The sequence below is a fragment of the Haemaphysalis longicornis genome, unplaced genomic scaffold (assembly GCF_048455015.1).
Source record: "Haemaphysalis longicornis isolate Haplotype H1 unplaced genomic scaffold, Haemaphysalis longicornis Haplotype H1 scaffold_4, whole genome shotgun sequence".
Taxonomy (NCBI): Eukaryota; Metazoa; Arthropoda; class Arachnida; order Ixodida; family Ixodidae; genus Haemaphysalis; species Haemaphysalis longicornis.
Window position 1 is genome coordinate 49941199 of NW_027526361.1, and position 17323 is coordinate 49958521.

At 46.1% G+C, this 17323-nt stretch overlaps 1 protein-coding gene across 1 annotated transcript; it reads left to right on the top strand.

Annotated features, from left to right (window-relative positions):
• The first annotated feature begins 8926 nt into the window (after positions 1-8926).
• Positions 8927-15469, top strand: LOC144179743 (uncharacterized). Its single transcript, XM_077708185.1, has 2 exons — positions 8927-9846; positions 15451-15469. Exons 1-2 carry the CDS (start codon positions 8927-8929, stop codon positions 15467-15469), a joined length of 939 nt encoding a protein of 312 aa, XP_077564311.1.
• The last annotated feature ends 1854 nt before the right edge of the window (positions 15470-17323 follow it).

The window sequence follows — 17323 nt, forward strand, 5'->3', positions numbered from 1 at the left end:
TGCTGGAATATTCGTCAAAAACCCAGTTTTTCCCCGCTCGATCATCAAAAAACATTTATGGGCCCATCTTTTGTTAAGAACAACATGCAACGACGAAAACTGATCGTCTCCATTGGAGCAATCCCCTTACAGTGCAGCGATGAAGAACTCCTCTTTGCCCTGTTGTGCATGTGTCGGGTAATAGTTCAACATAAGCGCAATTTATATACGTAGTGCAAACAAAATTCACAAACCATCACCACCGAGTGATAAACTTTGCCACTGTTGATGTATTGCTATGTGATTGCAATTATGGTCCTAGGACAATTTTTTTGTGCAGTACGTGCTAAGGTTTGAGCTTTAAAGCGAGAATAAAGACCTCGGAGCGGGTATGTACATTGTGCCCTCATGTGGGTTGGTCCGGAAGAGATGGCACTCAAGATGAGCTAATTTAAACGGGTGATCTCTCTTTCAATTCCTTGTATCGACAAAAAAAAAAAAAACAGAAAACCGGTTTTCATACACCTGTATAGCGACGGCTGTAACTAGTTTATCTTAGGGTGCAATGTTTCTTGGTGTGCGTCCGTCGCTGATATCACGACTATTTTGTTTTTCAGATCTGTGTACTGCCGAACAAAGATCCAAAAAACTAAATTCCTTTGCCACTTTACAGAATGAGGTATTCGAGTTCAGGCACCACTTTTTGTGAGATGAACAATGCATAACAACGCGGCAACAAGTCATTTTGATTTCGTTAATACATGGCATACACGCAAGACCCCATATTATGGATAGCTAACGGAGTATGTTTAATCGTAGCTGTTACTATGGCTTAAGCGTACGCTCGGAATAGTTACTTAATTGTCAAGCACTCTTTAGAAAATAAAACTTGGCATTTCTCAGCGAATTGGTCATTTGTGATGCCCTGTACTCTAATTACTAGAATGAACGTTTTCGAAAGATTTTTCCCGCGCAAAATTAGTACACACAGGGTGTCTGCATAAGATATTGACAAGCTCTATTAAAAACAACACAGGTAGCTGCGTGTAGAAAGTGGTCAGGAATGCAATCTAAATTTTGAGTAATAAGCGTTTATCTCTTGCGATATTTTTCAGCAATGTGAGAAAAATCACAACAAAAGACGTCAAGCGCGAGATTTAATCACACCACCGCACGCCGACCTCTATCGATTTCTTATGAAACAATGAGCATAGATGTCGTTTGGCCCACATTCAACTTTTGTAAAAACAGGCGCATCCACAATGGGGTGAGAATTCATATGCTGAGCTCTTTTTAGAGGGCCAGTTTTTTTGTTTCCCCACCATTTAAACCGGCAGTTTTATCCAGGAAATGCAATTTGAAACTAACTCCGGCTAATGGGAAAATCGTCGGTTGAAGACAGGAAGTAAAACACGCAGTATGGCGGGGGCAACAACTAACGTATCACCCTGAAGACCAGCTGCCTCGTCAGACGGAGCAGCGAACTCCATGGACAGCAGGTCCATCCATCGTGTTCGCGTGGCTTGAACCCCTTGTAAATCATTCATCGAGGCTCAGTAAAATAAAGTAAAGGTGGCGAAAACATCGTGGCGTTGTAGCGTTTCCCGCAGAGAACTTTAATGATCGCCCTTCTGAGACTTCTAAATATAGGTTTGCGGGGGACGCCGCGAACCCATCTCGGTACTTGACGCTCGCGTTGCCGCAATCGTGCTTCGCGTTCTAGCACCGGAAACGAGCGAGCACTGTGGATGTGCCGGGGCCGTCGAGTGAGGGGGCACTTTGTACGAGATTAAAGAGCGTTGTTACACCCACATTCGATCACGCGGATAAGCTACAGCCGTGACCTGTAACCAATATCGACCTCTATCTTAGCATCATTAAAGTAGCATACAGAAGATTCGCGATAATTCAAACTTTCAGTGAATTTAAACAAATTTAAAATTTTTGTTTTTCCCGCTGTGTTTTTGTGTGTTTTAACGCCGCCTAATTCGAACTATTTCATGGCGTAAATTGGGTTAATACGTGGGTTCTGCTTGTCCTTGCCGAAAAATATCTGCCGTATCTGCCGCTTCTAGCTGCACATTTGCATCCTTATGCCACCAACAGTCACAAATAAAGCCGATTACCTGCACACACGTGTCAACGTGAAACCGCGCTCGTCAACAACCACGTGCGGATTGAGCAAAAAAAAAAGCAAAAAAAAAAAAAACAGCAGGCGGGGCAGACTTGTGATCCATTTGTGATTCTTTGGTAAAATTGGGAATAGCACTTCAGTATTGCGTTGGAATGTTCTATGAACAAACATAAGTGTATGTTTTATCGCAACACGCTGTATGTTTTGCCAAGGTACATTTATTAGCACTTCGGATAATTCAAACAAAATTCTGTGGTCCCTTTTAGGTTGAATTATCGCGAGATTACCTTAGTTACATGGTGCAGTGAAGAAATAGCGAAATTTTTTTTCGTCTGACAAATAACTATGAACGGTTTTTAGCGCTTCGTCAGTTCTGATCATGTTAGCAGATGAATGTGGTCATATTACGTTACGGCATAGTACAGCACATAACACCGTCGCCTAAACACAGCAAGGACATGCACCCTTTATTTTCATATGCGACTGTTAAGATAGGGAAAATTGAAATGGCTGACATGTTACACTGGTTTAAAAAATTATAGCGCCAAACGCTAAACCCTTTGTGCAAGACGGAATGCTTTCCAAGCAAAAAAAAAATTGTCACAGTGGTACTTTTATGCGAACGGGATCAGGGAAAACGGCAACGAGTTTTATATAGTGACCGCTATATGTGGGCGTACGAAGAAGGTTTTATGGCCCCATAATGTCCACCACAGGTCATCCGAGAATTACGCTAGGGCCATAAAATTACTTTTATTGCTCACCTCTCGTTCATATAACGCAGCGCTCAGAAGAAAAAGAGCGTTGATGAATGGGGAGCAATGTCCTCCAAGCCAGGAAACCAATTGCCACGTCTAGATAGTGAATTGTATCGCGTGCAAATAATCTTTCTTATCCTTTTTTTCTTTTGCGGCCGAATGGTTAGTAGTGGCACAGAGTTCATGCAGCTACTTCGAACGGTGAAAACGGACGCTAAATGTTTCAGGTTTAGTTCTACCCCGACCTGTTTGGCTAAGTGAACGTTTCTGATCATTTTTTTTGTTTTGTTCGCTCGAGTCTGATACCCAAGGTGTTTATGTTCGCTCCAAGACCATTCGTTTTGTGACTATGCATTTAGGCGCTCTTTTCTTCACAGGACCGAACGTTGCTCGCAAAATACTGAATACCCTTCTTTGTATCACAAAGCGCTGAAACTATTTCCTGCAATCGCATTTCCTGCAACGCGTCTTTCCTTTGTAACCCCTAGTAGGCAGTCTTTTAATAAAATGGGCTTCTAATTCTTGGAATATTTCTCAGGCACCCGACTCTGCCTGTACTTATCCGGCCTGCCTTTCAGGCAAGCGGTTCGGGGAGATATAAACTGCCTTCTCAATAAGGGAGCAGCACTCACCGATTCCGGCGTCTTTCAAAAATGAGAAAAACACACGAAGTGGCACGCTTACCTGGAAAGGAAAAGAGCAGTAGGTTAGACACACGAAACGCAAGTTTGGACTTTCGGAAAGCTTATACATAAACCCTGAGCACGAGCTCTTCATTTTTTTTTTCTTGCCGCGAACAATTATTAGTTTTGTCTTTGCTCCTTACTCAAGTATATTCGTAACATTTTCTGCACTTCACCATTCATCTTCGTACACTTTGTGACGAAAAAATTGTTCACAAAACCCAACAGAGAATGTTCCATGAATTATGTTCAAGATCATAAAATAGACTAATGACTTTAATAGAGATTACTCGCGAGGGGATCGATAAGAACTTCATTCGAATGGATCTTAAAACACACTCACAAAACACTCAATCGGCTGAAAGTTTAAGCAGAAAGAGAAAGCTCTGACAGGCTGTAAGAAAAAGAATAATCAACTTTCCTCACTTTCACCGCCTCTATTCCTATTCCACATGTGTGTATACCGTATGTCCTTGTATAAAATGCAACACTTCATAAGTCACAAGTGCTGAGTCATAAATGCTGGTTGTGTCCACAGGAACTAGTATAGTTTAGTTCGTAGTAAAATATGGTAGAAGTGCTAGAGGTACATTAGGTCTTCTTGCAAACGAATTCTTACATCCATCCTGGTGTGGTTAGGAGCGATAGGTAGTTATTCAAGGAGAGATAGGAGCGATAGGTAGTTATTCAGGTTGCGAACGAAGCAAGTTGCTTGAAAAGTGATAAAAAATCAAGGAACCCCGCCTGTAGCAGTGGAACGTGGTAAATTGAAATCGCCTTGCGCAAACCTTTAGTGTGTTTACCTTGGGATGAGCGCGACGGTACAGGAACAGCATGAGAGGTGAGGGGAAAGCAAAGGGGGGGCATTTCCTTGGCAAACGTCTACAAAGACTATCGTCTTTTGACGACATTTGCAACGAAAGGAGCAGATACGCGGCCAATTTTTTATTAGGCGACCAATAAACCTATTTAAATTTTTTTTTGCTCAAGAAAGCGTAGTGCTTAGCAAAAGGAATCTGTCCTCCGTACTTCGTAGGAATTTTGTAGCAGGCTATCAATGCATAAAGCGGGGCGCTGATACGCAGGTCTTCCCTTGACGCGCCTTCGCAAATAATAGCTCCACCTTTTAGGTAAAATCGTTATTGATAATTAACGGTTGACTAGTTGCAGGCAGAATGGTGGTATGGGTTTCATTAATTAAACATCGGCCACAGTTTACCTACGAGGAACTGAATACGATTAATACCTCACTCCGGCAAGACTTATGGCTATCTGCAACTTACACTGGGAGCACAACAAAAAAAAAAACGAGAGGAATGAAAAGAGCCTTTTTTAGCTCCCTAGCGCCCTTAATACTTTAATAACCATCTCAACGGGGCTTACATGCCATTCTACATTAAAGAAAGATCACTGGCTTTGTGGAGGGATTAGAAATTTTGCAAATAAAAAAGACACGGAGTTGAAAACAAAAGTTGAAAACGAAGTACCATGTGCGTTCGCAATTATTTTTTTTCCAGAGATTTTATATTCGTCAAAATGGGTTTAATCTGGCTAGTAAGAGACTATATAACGTAATATAATGCTTGTAAGCACTTAATACTTGTAAGGAACAAGAGGTGTTGGGAACACCTATCACAGCAGATAATCAACTGAGTGTTGTGATTACAAGCCCGGAAAAAATGCCGACTACGGCTCAGGCAGTTTTATTTAGGTTGAATAATAAGCGTCGATATCCAAAATTTATGCCAAGCCAACTGTAAACGAATCGTGTTTTTGGGACTCTTGAAATCATGTTTAAGGACATAATCGGCGCAACCTATTTTAATGCTGGACGATAGGGCAACAAAAACGAAGCAGAGACAAATATAAATGAGATATCACGGGACAAATAAGCTGCTATTCCGTGGCCATAAACCGATCGATGAACGCAAATGTACATAAATTATGCATAAGAGATGATGTAGGCGGTGAAAGTCAGAAACCCAGACTAAGTTTTTAAGGAACCATGGGTTCACTGAACAAAGCTCGCCGTTTCGTAACGCCGCGATTTCAAAATCATTTTCTTTGTGTGTGTATGCGTCGGTGGAAAGAGTTGGGACGAGGCGCAAAGACGCAATTCATCTCAGCGTGTGAACAAAACATGTGGTGCAGGGGTGCGTGGGAGGCAGCTTTTGCAGGCACTGTCCGGTCGGTGAAATCCAACACGTGTAGACGAACAATGTTATCACCAGAAAGAGAAAAACAGCTTTTCTCTAGCGACTCACAATTCCGAGAAACGTCTGCGTTGTGCCAGAGAGGCTTCTGTCGTTGGTAGGACAGACGCTGTTTGACACTGTGGACTCCTACTTGGCCATAAAAAGCTCACAAAGAAAAAAAAAGCGCTGAAGTAATGCCTGCTACTTGTTTTCCTTGTACGCCGTTTAGGGCCAGATCGAGCATGAAAGCGATAGGACAGAATGCCTTTGGGCACCAAAAGGGTACACATTACACCTATGTAGCGAAGCTGCCTTTGAACGGACGATTGAACGTGCAGAGGATGGCGGCTATGTTGGAAGATGTTAAGATAAGCCCTGCCATTTACATCTCTTACTACTTCGGAAGGTTAGTTGAACTGAAAGAAATAGAGATAAAGATGCGAAGACAAGCAAAGCCGCCTGAAGGCAAACGCAGACACCACCTTGCCTCCACAGTTCCAGCGTGACAGCGAGGTGGTCTCGTTGCCCGGGTCCCGCCACCACGAATATTTCAGGACAATAATTTGCTTTTGAATCATTACGATGCTTTTGCATGTTTTGGCAAACACCATAATATGTTGCTGAATGAACTAATATTGGGTAAAAGAATAGGCTAGGCGTTGCTGCTGATATTTCATCCACTTACTTGGGCCACAGGCTCAAGACTGCGCGCATGTATTCTCGATCCGCCTTTCGACTGTGTCCGTATCTCTGCAGCGTAAACCAAACTAAGATCGTCGTATGTGTGCGCGCGCATTGCGTTCTATTCCCCTACTCCCTCCGAGGCCTTCTTTTTCCACGAATTTTGAATGTTTTATCGCATTCGTACTAGAGTATGGGTAGAGTTGTAGAAATGCCTGGTCCTAAGTTTTCTTCCCATGCAAACCCCTTGATAAATGGAGAGATGTACCGCGCAGAGCACAGCAAATGTATTTTTAGTTTCCTCGGGCGAAGAAGACAGACAGGCGCAAAGTGGCGCTATTCCATCTATCCAGCAGACCCATTTGTCATGTTGCCTCAGCCCCTGTACGCGTCAAGAGGACAGCCAAGGTTGGGGATAATGCGAACGCAACCCGACGCGAATGCTGATTCTGCACATGAATAGCAGCAAAAGAAAAGTTTGGACGGGGAACGGGGGGCGAGATAATGGCACAAAAGCGCCGAAATGTTTTTTTTTTTTTTACGGCCAACTTGAAATTTTCACGAGAGTAGTACGAAAGGCGTAGTCGTCTTCTAAAGAAACAGCCACCCACTACGTAAAATAAAAAAGGCATGAAATAATGCAATCTTTCAAGATGGATGAAAAAAACTGCGACATTCATAACATTGCCAACTAGACCTCAATTCCTCCAAAGCCCTCTACGTTTGCCTGTTTTTGGAACGTATGCAAGTAGCTTGTTACGACACACATATATACAACCAGCTACGCTTAAGTCATTTATATTTTAAAGCAGCATTGATTCTTCCTTTTTTGTCTCCCCGAAGACGTGATGTTCACAAGTGTATTATCCCCAGTAAAACGTCGTCAGAAAATGCGGGTCGAAAACCGCCAACGATGTTTGAATTTTGCTTTATGGAGGTAAGACGTAGATGTCGTCAGCACATACAGAAAACTTTACACCCTGGTGTAGTGCCTTGGTGATGTGAATCAGTGAGATATTGAACAGAGTAGAGCTCAAGATGCCGCCTTAAGGAACGCCTTGTGTAATCTCGTACCGCTTCGTGTCGCAATCATTGGCGCACATGTATACATAACGGTTGTGTAAGTAGTAACAGGGCGCTAAATGCTGAAGCTACGTAATAAAGTCCTCAGTGAAGAACAATTGAAGGTTAGCCTAAAGCTGGCCTACTCTCGCACAAGACAAGCAGATGATAATGAGAGTTTTGATGGTAATGTTAGGGATGACAACTGTAATCATGGGGTGGCAATGTTTATGATAATGAGTTTATAGTCAATTATGTGATTGCAATCATGCCCATAATGACCAAAATTTGCATGTCTCAATGCAAATACTTCTTTGCAATGCATGTCGGTCTCTGGCCCCACACCTTTATTTCTTTCACATATTGAACGCCCACTCTTTGCAAAACAGAAATCATCGCGGCGCCTCGATACCTTTGCGGATTGAACACGTCGTTTACATAGAGGACTCAGTCAAATTGAAGTGCAACGGAATGTTTTAGCTTACCATACCGGGTGCGCCGTGCGCAAATTCGCATGGACGACGCAGTATGGCAGAAAATATGGAAATGCGTAAGCGATAGCATGACACACTCTTAGTTTTCCTTAATAGTAAAAAAAAATTAATTGAAGGTTTCTCAGCCCGATTTGTAGAAAACCTATTCCAGGAATGATAGGTAGATTTTTCTGTGTTTGTGTTACATTAACTGCACGGAAATCCATAAAATGCGTACTGCGTTCGGACGTCTCTCACACTATTACCGCGCATGCAATATTAACCTCATAGGCGGTAACATTGTAGTTGACAAAGTTTCCCAAGAGTGAGTTCATACAATGTATTGTACCGAATTTCAGTCCTATAAAATTTCGTGTTGAAAAGCTGGGGTTTTCCCTATTCATCAAGCTGGAATTCAATTAATGTGAAGCCACTCTATTAGTCGAGTTTCCTCGCCTGTGTGTGCGAAATTCTCCGATTGCTTCACGAACTCTAACAACTATGCTGCTTCTTGTAGTCTTTATTTGGGTTCATGGCGTCTGCTCTATTTATGCTGACTACTGCAGGGCAGTCTATACAATAGCTTCTTGTTTAACGTCCGACTACTAGTTGTTGAAAATCGTAGAGGAAGAAGATGTGGCTCCTGGCGCGAGGGCACGAGTATCATCATCATTGTACATAACTGAGTCATCGCCATTAAAAGGGTCGTTCGATCAGGGGTCCCACGGCTTCGTTTCCTGGCGGCGCACCCGCAACGAGGTGTCCGATCCGCAACATTTGGTGCCGAAACCCGGGAAAACGAGCGGCTCCCACCGACGTGGGCAACGAGCGACGGCGACGACGAGTTTCTTCTAGAAACGGTCGCCCAAGCAACGTCGTCCTTATCGGAACCGCACCCAGGGGGACAACGCGCGGACCGGGCTACCTACCAAGCGAGTAAGCCGGACTTTTTCGCTTAACAATGGACCGGCTGAAGGCGAAACGCTCTGCAAGGCGAGCCCAAGCGACAAAAATTTTGACCGAGGTGACAGCGCTCATCGAGAGTGGCTGCTCGGACCGGCTCGCGCTCCGAAAGGTGCTGGACAAGCTCATGGCTAGCCGCGAGGAGCTGAGCAAGATTGACGCTCAGGTCGAGGACGCGGTTCCTGTCGAGGAGCTGGAAAGGGAGTACGAATCGGCGGCCCATTACAACGACAAGACGCTCGAGGCTCTGACTCGGCTTACGTACCGGCTCGAGGAGCTCAGCGTCAGCAGCACGGCGCAACCTGCCCCCTCGGCTGCGATTAACACGCCCCATGCCCCAACGACGGTTCCATCCCACATCACTGGACCTCGTCTCCCAACGCTTACCATCAAGCCTTTTTATGGGGACATGTGTCAGTGGACGTCGTTTTGGGAGCAATTCAACGGCGCAGTCCACACCAACCAGGCTTTAACCACCACCGAGAAGTTTCACTACCCCCGAAACTACCTGGAAGGTGACGCAGCAGCTGCCATCGCCGGACTGCCAACAACGGAGGCGTGCTATGAGAGTGCCATCCAGCAGCTCCAGTACAGGTTCGGGGACAAGCGCCGGATCGTACAGCGGCATTTTAGAAACCTCCGCAAGCTGCAGCACGTGACGTCTCTCTCGGAGGAGAGGGAGCTGCGCAGACTTTACGACTGCGTCCAGCTGAACGTCCGCTGCCTCAACCTTCTGGACGTTCCAACGAGCAGCTTCGCCGCGATGCTGTACGACATTTTGCTCGAGGTACTGCCTGAAGAGATCGTCGTGGCTTTTCACAGGCACGTCCGTCTCAAAAAGATATCAACGGGCATGACATCATCTTCGTCAGGGGACGGAAACGAAACGGCTTGCCGGCAACTGGAGCAACTCTTGCGGTACACGCAAATCGAACTCGAGGCAAGAGAGCAATGTGCTCCAGTGGCGACTCCTACCGAATCGAGTGACCCCTTCCAACGTAACGGGCAATCAACATCAACGTCCGTTCTACACGCCTACCAAGATGTGATGCTCAAACGAAACGTGTTTTTTTTATTATTATTTATCGGGAAATCAGCATACATGTTGAAAACAAAGAAAACAAAGATGTACCGAATTATAAACCTCGCTGCACTTCTAGGCAACTATTGCGCTTGTTTCAGTTCGGTGAATTTCTGTTTCTTGGTCGCGTGAGGTCTTACCAAATGGAGCTCGATTGGTGTCGTAACGAGCGTAAACTGTGGAGCTGGCGTGTCATATAGAAATGTTGCAGTCTTCTTTGTTGGCAATTTTTATTCACGCCTAATATTCTCAGGCCAGTAACCTGGAGTCATGTGTGGTTCACATCAAACCATCATCCGCGCCCTTCGTACTTCGGTGGTTTTTCCCCGTGGTAAGAACCACCAGTGCTTCCATATTAACGAGGAGCAAGACAAAATATATATATTGTCAAAAGTTTTCAAAGCTACAACCATGGAATAAACTACACTATAAACTACTATTGCTTCATACATGCCAACAATGCTTGGATTATATTCAGCCATATGGAGAATTAAGGCAAAAACAAACACGTAAACCAACTTCTAGCGTTCTTTCAATAAAAATGAACGTAATATGGGTTTTTACGACAATAAAAAAGAAACAGCTTACAAAGTGCCGTAAAATTGTAGTTACATAAACATAGAAAAGAAACTAAAGGTAAGAAAAGGCTATGCCCCGCACTGTCGCGAACGGTGCCAAGTACAACAAAAACAAAAACATAAAAATACGCTGTTTGGCTTAAAAACGGCGTCGAAAAGATGTAATATAAACGAGTACAAAAACATAATACAAAAAATATTTTGCCTCGCGTTGTGTCGAGGGGCGCCATATACAAAAACAAAACAAAAAAACAGCGCCATTGATTGCACTCGATGGTCCAAAGAGCCCAGATCTATTGAACTTCGCCCGACCGCCTGAAAAGAAAACGCGACAGACGATTCAACTATGTATCGACGACAATCCCAATAAGTTTCAGCCCAAAAAATATTTCCTTTATGTCGTTGCCATGGTCATAATTAAAACTTCATTCTGTTTGAGCGGGTATATTACACCGCATGGAGTGACCTAGATTGCAGACGACAGAAAAGCGCCGCCATCATTCGCACCAAGACACTAGTGTTGTCCTGGCATTAGGTCTGCGCCCTGTTTCGTTGACGATGATCGCTAGGGCAGCCCACCAGCGTATATCTAGTTCAGAGTATGCCATATGAAAATGTTTGTCGACTTTGTACGCTAAAGTGCAAAGCCGAGTCAGAATCACGCAAGTGTCAAGCTTTTCGGAAGAAGCGCGCCAAACTGGAATCTTGTTCTGGCTGACAGCTCTTTATTAACTTAAGACTGAGGCACCCAGCTGGCGCACATTTTCTCTCCTGATAGCCCAGGAAAAGCAAACATAACTATGTCTGCGAAACATGGTCAGAACACAGAACTTCTTTCGAAGGGCAGTCAGAAGAAATGGCACAAAATCGAAAGCGTCGCTACTTCGCTCTCAAGAGTCATCAGAAGCTGCCGCCGAAAATCTTGCAAGCAAACGACGCAGCAGTGGGCCGCATCTCGCCTTCTCGTACGCGACAGACGCGGCTACAACGCTTATTAACGAAGGTAAGACGAAAGCATGGGTACAGCTATGAGAAAAAAGTTTCTTTCACTTTCTGTTTGGGATTACTGTACGCTTCCCGACATTGTTGTCACAAGAAAAGGACTGCCGCTGCGACAGCTTGAGCTGGAATTGCTCGTAACCTCGCCTACCAAAGCCCGCTCTGAAATATTTCTTAATATATAATAACGCAAAACTCAATGTGAAGCTTCTTTAAAACCGGCGCCAACAAAGCGTAGAGCGTTGCGGGCAAGCCTTCTTTCTGATTTCCTGAAGTGAAAGTGTTCGTGCCGGCATGCTTAAAATATTTGGTTGATCCGGTACAGACAGTTCACTATTTGCAAATGAGCCATAAAATAAGCCATCCGATAAAATCACGAGCAACACCCCTGCCGAATCGAAGATGCTTCTCTTAACTCGATATTCAAAGAAATTAGGAGAAAGCCCCCGATGGTTGTACAGGGGGAGGGGGGGGGGAAGGGGCGACCACCGGATTTTGTGAGTCACGTATAGTGACGCATACTGCCAGTCATCGGCCGACTCGATTGACGAAGAATTTTGTGTAGTTTGGCTAGTATTATGTTATCTTCATGAGATTCGTGTTACGTCAAGGCGCACATGGACCAAGCTAATGAGGAAATAGGAGCAAGTACACTATGTTCAAATAGAGAAACGACTCTAGCCACGCAAATCGTCGAAGACTGCCGCGCTCAATAGTTCCAGTGCATGGGCCACGTAGGGAGGGCGACCTGAGCACGTCACCCAGCGCTGCTCATAAAGTAGTGGCAATGAGCGATAGTTTTGAAAAGGAAGCCTTAAGTGCCCTTGAGCGAAAAAAACTGTGTTGCTGCCTTTGTTGTGGTCATCCGATATTAAAAAAACTGGCCGCCGCTGTGAAGAATAAATAAAATACGGCATTACGACACTCCCTAATGCAAAATTTAAGTGCAGCGCGAACTGCATTCTTCTCGGCGACGGCGCATAGCTGTTCCGTCTCAGGAAGTTATCCCGTCATCAGCGAACGCATGACAGCGCACTTCTTTCGTAGCGCATCTCCGCAGGACAGCATGTCTCGCGCCACTTTTCGCCATGGTTTCGTCCTCCGCTTTCCGGCTCGCTCTATTTTGCTGACCTCTTCGTTCTCCGTTATTATCTCGTAGCGGGTGGACGCCAGGAAGAATGTTAACAACGTGTGGGTTCGAGCTAGTTGGTAATCCGTTATAAGATTTACGAGAGCAAATATTCAGTCAGTGGACAAACGGGACGGAGACAAGCGATATCTGTCCCTGTAGCGTTAGTCCCCTGTTTGAATATTCGCGCTTGAAAACCTTATAAGGGAAGCATGTATCGCACCACCTCGGCATACCACCCTACCACTCACACTTCCACCACGCTTTCCTTGGCCGCTTTTTCCTCAGTCTATCTCTTGTATCTTCGGGCCATCTCCGTTCGCTCGGTTACAGTGAGGAGCAGGCACTCCAGGGCTGCCTGCTAAAGCTCATTTGAGTTCGTAGGAAAAATTAGGCTGGATCTCCAAATACGATTGCTTGATTGATTGTTGGGTTTAATGCACCGACGCAACGCAGGCAATAAGGCGCGCCGTATTGGAGGGCTCCGGATTAATTTTGACCACCTGGGGATCTTTAACGTGCACCTAAATCTCGTACATATGGGCGTTTTTGCTTTTCGCCTCCATCAAAAAAGCGGCCGCCGCGGCCGGGGATCGAACCCGCGTCCTCGTTCTCAGCAGCACAACGCCTTAGCCACTGAGCCACTGCGGCGCGTCTCTCCAAATACGAACCATACGCGTTACCACCACGTTACCTACATGTTAACCGCGGCTGTTACGAATAGATTGTGTGCGGAGTGTGGACGCTGTGCGCGGGATTCGACAGCGCACAGCACGACAGCCCGCCGAATTTTCCCACATAGCATGATGCTGAAAAGAGAGGACCACTTGCCTCGATCGCGTGACTTCGGAAGTACGGCGTGGTCAGAACCCTTTCGTTTTGCCGTTGTATGCTGTGGCGGCTAACTCATCTCTGCCTGCTCTGCAAGAGTGCTTTTGTTTGTGTGCGCTTGACCCTAGCGTCTGCTCGACCCCTCCATTTCCTCCCTCTCCAGACACAGCTTGCGGCGACTTCTATCATGGGACCTATGGAAAATGTTTTTTTGTATCTGTGCTTCTTTCGTTTCAAAGCGCTGAAGGCTGGGAACAGTTGGCACCTTCCCGTATATATTTTCGCCCTCCGGTGAGCCGGGTTAGTTCGCCCCGGGCTCCTGTCCAGAGCGTTGCTCGGCCGGCCAAAGTCGTGCTGTAAGCATGCTCGCGGTCTGCTGTTCGTGGATCATCGCTACCTCGCATCACCATACGTTAAACAGTAAAGTTTTGGTCTCGGCTCTTCGCCGTTCGGTAGAGTCAGCTCTACTGCACGCCGCTCGTCCACTACGCTGGCACTACATGACGGAGGCGACAGAGCTCTGTTTCGGGACACCTTCTCTCTATAACACGGTGGAACAAGGGCTAGTCTGGTGCGTGCACGCGCGAATAGACTTCACGCGCTTTGTGCCATTCAAGGGCGTGTGCACGCTCGCTGGATAACACGCACAGAGTACGGCCTGCCACGTGTCGGCAGATCGCACGAGTCTGCTAATTACACAATTAGTATTAGGCGAATAGCAAAGTATGTCTTCGCTGAAGATCACTTTCACTTGGAAATGCGAACCCTGGTGTGTGCTGAGTCACAGCATCAGTAAAAAAAGACAGTAAAGGCAAGAGATGATGATTATAGCAATCAGTTCCCATGGTCGCGTTCTGCTATTGAACACTCATTCTTTCGCGATCACTACATCACCAGGAGTGCTGATGCATCTTCGTAATTTTCAGGGGTGAAGCCCTTAGGCGCTCAGACCGTCGGTGTCTCATATCGTCGTCGTGTCATGTCGTTGAAGTATCATGTTCTCACGGTACTAAGCACAGGGCAGTCGCTTTTCAACGCCTCGCGCTAGAACGTAACATGTACTAAAAGAACACACCGGGACACTCGTTTCCCAAAGCATCGCGCTAGAAATCTTCGTGCTTCAAAGACACGAGACTTACAGCAAAGCTGCATACCCCTATCACTAAACGGTTTCATCTCCGTGGGCAAAAACACCTAAACGCCAAGAACACACTTATACACTGCAGGCTTCGCCCCTCCCTAGGTTTCCCGTTAGTTTCATCTCCGTGGGTAAAAACGGTAAGGCGCCAAGAATGCACTTACACACTGCATGCTTCTCCCCTCCCCAGGTTTCGCGTTAGTGGAGATGGCCCGGGATTTCTTTTTTTTTTCAGACTGCTTTGTTCTACTGATTATTTAATGCATTTCAGAAAGGCATTTTTGCTGTTCCCCTAATTAAGCGCATTTTCTGAATGTATCAGGTGAGAATGTCCTAGGGCGCACCAAAACACAGGTAGTAGTTCGGAAACAAGCTTCCTTCACGCACCATCGCGAGCCTTGCCTTTCTACTGAGGATGGCGGTGCTGCCACCTGCCTACCAGTTGTTGTAGGATGAGGAGCTTCGACAAGAAGTCACTTGCGAATTCGAGCCGAGAACCACAAAGACATGAGAGAGAGAGAGAGAGAGAGAGAGAGAGAGAGAGAGAGAGAGAGAGAGAGAGAGAGAGAGAGAGAGAGAGAGAGAGAGAGAGAGAGAGGGGGGCGGGGCGAATGGCGAGCGTGAAATGGTAATGGGAGTCGGCAGGCGAAGCGGTTCGCAGCGCGGCCGGCTGTGTGCGTGACGTGCCGGTGTGTGGAGGAACGACAAGGGCGAGGCGTGCTGAATGCGTTAAGCGCGCATTCCCGTTGTCGTTTCTCCATTTCAGGCGGGTGGATGCACAGTAGAGATGAGAAAAGGAAAATTGCGAGGCAACCCTGACCCCAGGTTCGCACTCGGCGGGAGTCTTGTTTACTTTACTTTCTGCCGTCAGTACTTCGTACTCGGCGTTCCGGCTTTCTGATGAAGAGAGCCGAAGGCTTTAGTTGCTGGTTGAGCGAATTGCTCTCTGCAAGAGTGACCAGAACCGAACCCTTGTGAAATATATATCCCTCCATCTCTTCCAAAGTATTTCTTGCGTAGGCTGGAGTGCGGTGCTTCTTCACGTCTATTCAATATAGCGTTCGACTTATTCCTGCTTAACCTAACCACTGCGACTAAGGTTTCTGAGTACTCTTTACTTAGGCGTTTCTTGCAGGTCTCCTCCCGAATCGCTTATGTCTGGCTAACAATCTACGAGATGAAGGATGATGGGAGTAATGCTTCGGGACAGGAAACGAACGTCGTCGATTAGGAAGTAAGACATCCTAGCTGAAAAGTGTAGTTGGCTGCGCAGGCAATGCAAAGAGTGGGCAACCAGAATTACACTAGGATAACAAAATGGCTAGGAAGAGATGGCACTTCGAGTAGAAGAAGACGAATAACTAAACCAAGGAACTAGATGGGGATATCTTGTAGTAAAGACGGGGTCAAAGAATCAAAGCCTCTTTCTTGGTCAAAACTCGAAGATTTCTGCCATGCAATATGACTCCAAGTCCGCAATCAAAACTTCTTTGGCCATGTCGGAATGGTGCACTCAGATAAACGTCGGCTTCATATCACAGGGACCCAGGTTTCATTCAGACTACTGGTAGCATTTTGTTTCTTGAGCGCTTCATGGGCCTCAATCATCGTGCCGCAATCATGGGCCTTAATCATAATCATCGTTTTGTGAAACCCGCTGAGTAAAGTTGGGTGTTCCGTAGTGCGTTCTGGCATGACATCGAACGCCATCCGGGAGGCATAGTACCTTCGCTTTGGAAGAGTAGAGGGCCAGCCCCGGGGGAGGGGGGAGGAGGGTGCTGCTTTCAGCAGTGGATATAAATAAAGTGATGATGATGATGACACATCGTACATACGTAGGAATACATACATTTTACGTGGTAAAACCTGTTATCAGTACATTGCAGCCATCCTTCAAATACTTAACTATTACTTTGTAAGCGGACACTTTCAGCACAGGTTTGTAGCATGAAACGTATTAGTCAGCCTTAGGGATAACGGACACATGCCACAGCCTTTGCATCGAGAATCGCAACCACTGCGGCTACGATTTTTGCTGTCCGAAAGGTAGGTGTACTACGAGGTGACGAAAATGCCTTTCGAGAATTTCGATTCTCCTTACAGAACTTTATGCAATTATTCATAACAGATTGATGCAAATGACTACCGTAAAGTTCCGAAATAACGCCCACTCAAACTACAGAGATATGAAGTGAAAAATACGGGACGGGTGAACTTTCGGGGCAGGAGCGAAAAACTACAAAAAAGTGAGCGCACCGCCAACCACAACAGCGGAGTTATCAAGTAAAATATACGAGATGGGTGAACTTCTGCGTCAAGTGTTGAACGGACCAATAAGCTACCGCATCGACACATGAATAGATGATTCGCCTTTATCTTGTTCACTCATCGTCGCTAAAGCTACCGAACCGCGCGTGGCTGTCAAAGTCGAACACGAGCTGCAGCGCTTCGTCCACAATGCTCTGAGGAGCTTCGGATCCCCTCATGTGCGCCGGCTGCATGCTCGCCGAGCCAAGGCGCTGGTTGAACTCGCTGGCTTCATAAACGTCAAGGTTTGACGAAGTGCCGCACGCAAAATCGGCATCTTCCCGCTCTTCTACTCTGCGCTTTGACTACCCCTTCCTCCTACTCTTGCCAGT

Excerpts from the sequence above, each read along its gene's own strand:
- LOC144179743 (XM_077708185.1), top strand. The coding sequence starts at position 8,927 with ATGGACCGGCTGAAGGCGAAACGCTCTGCAAGGCGAGCCCAAGCGACA.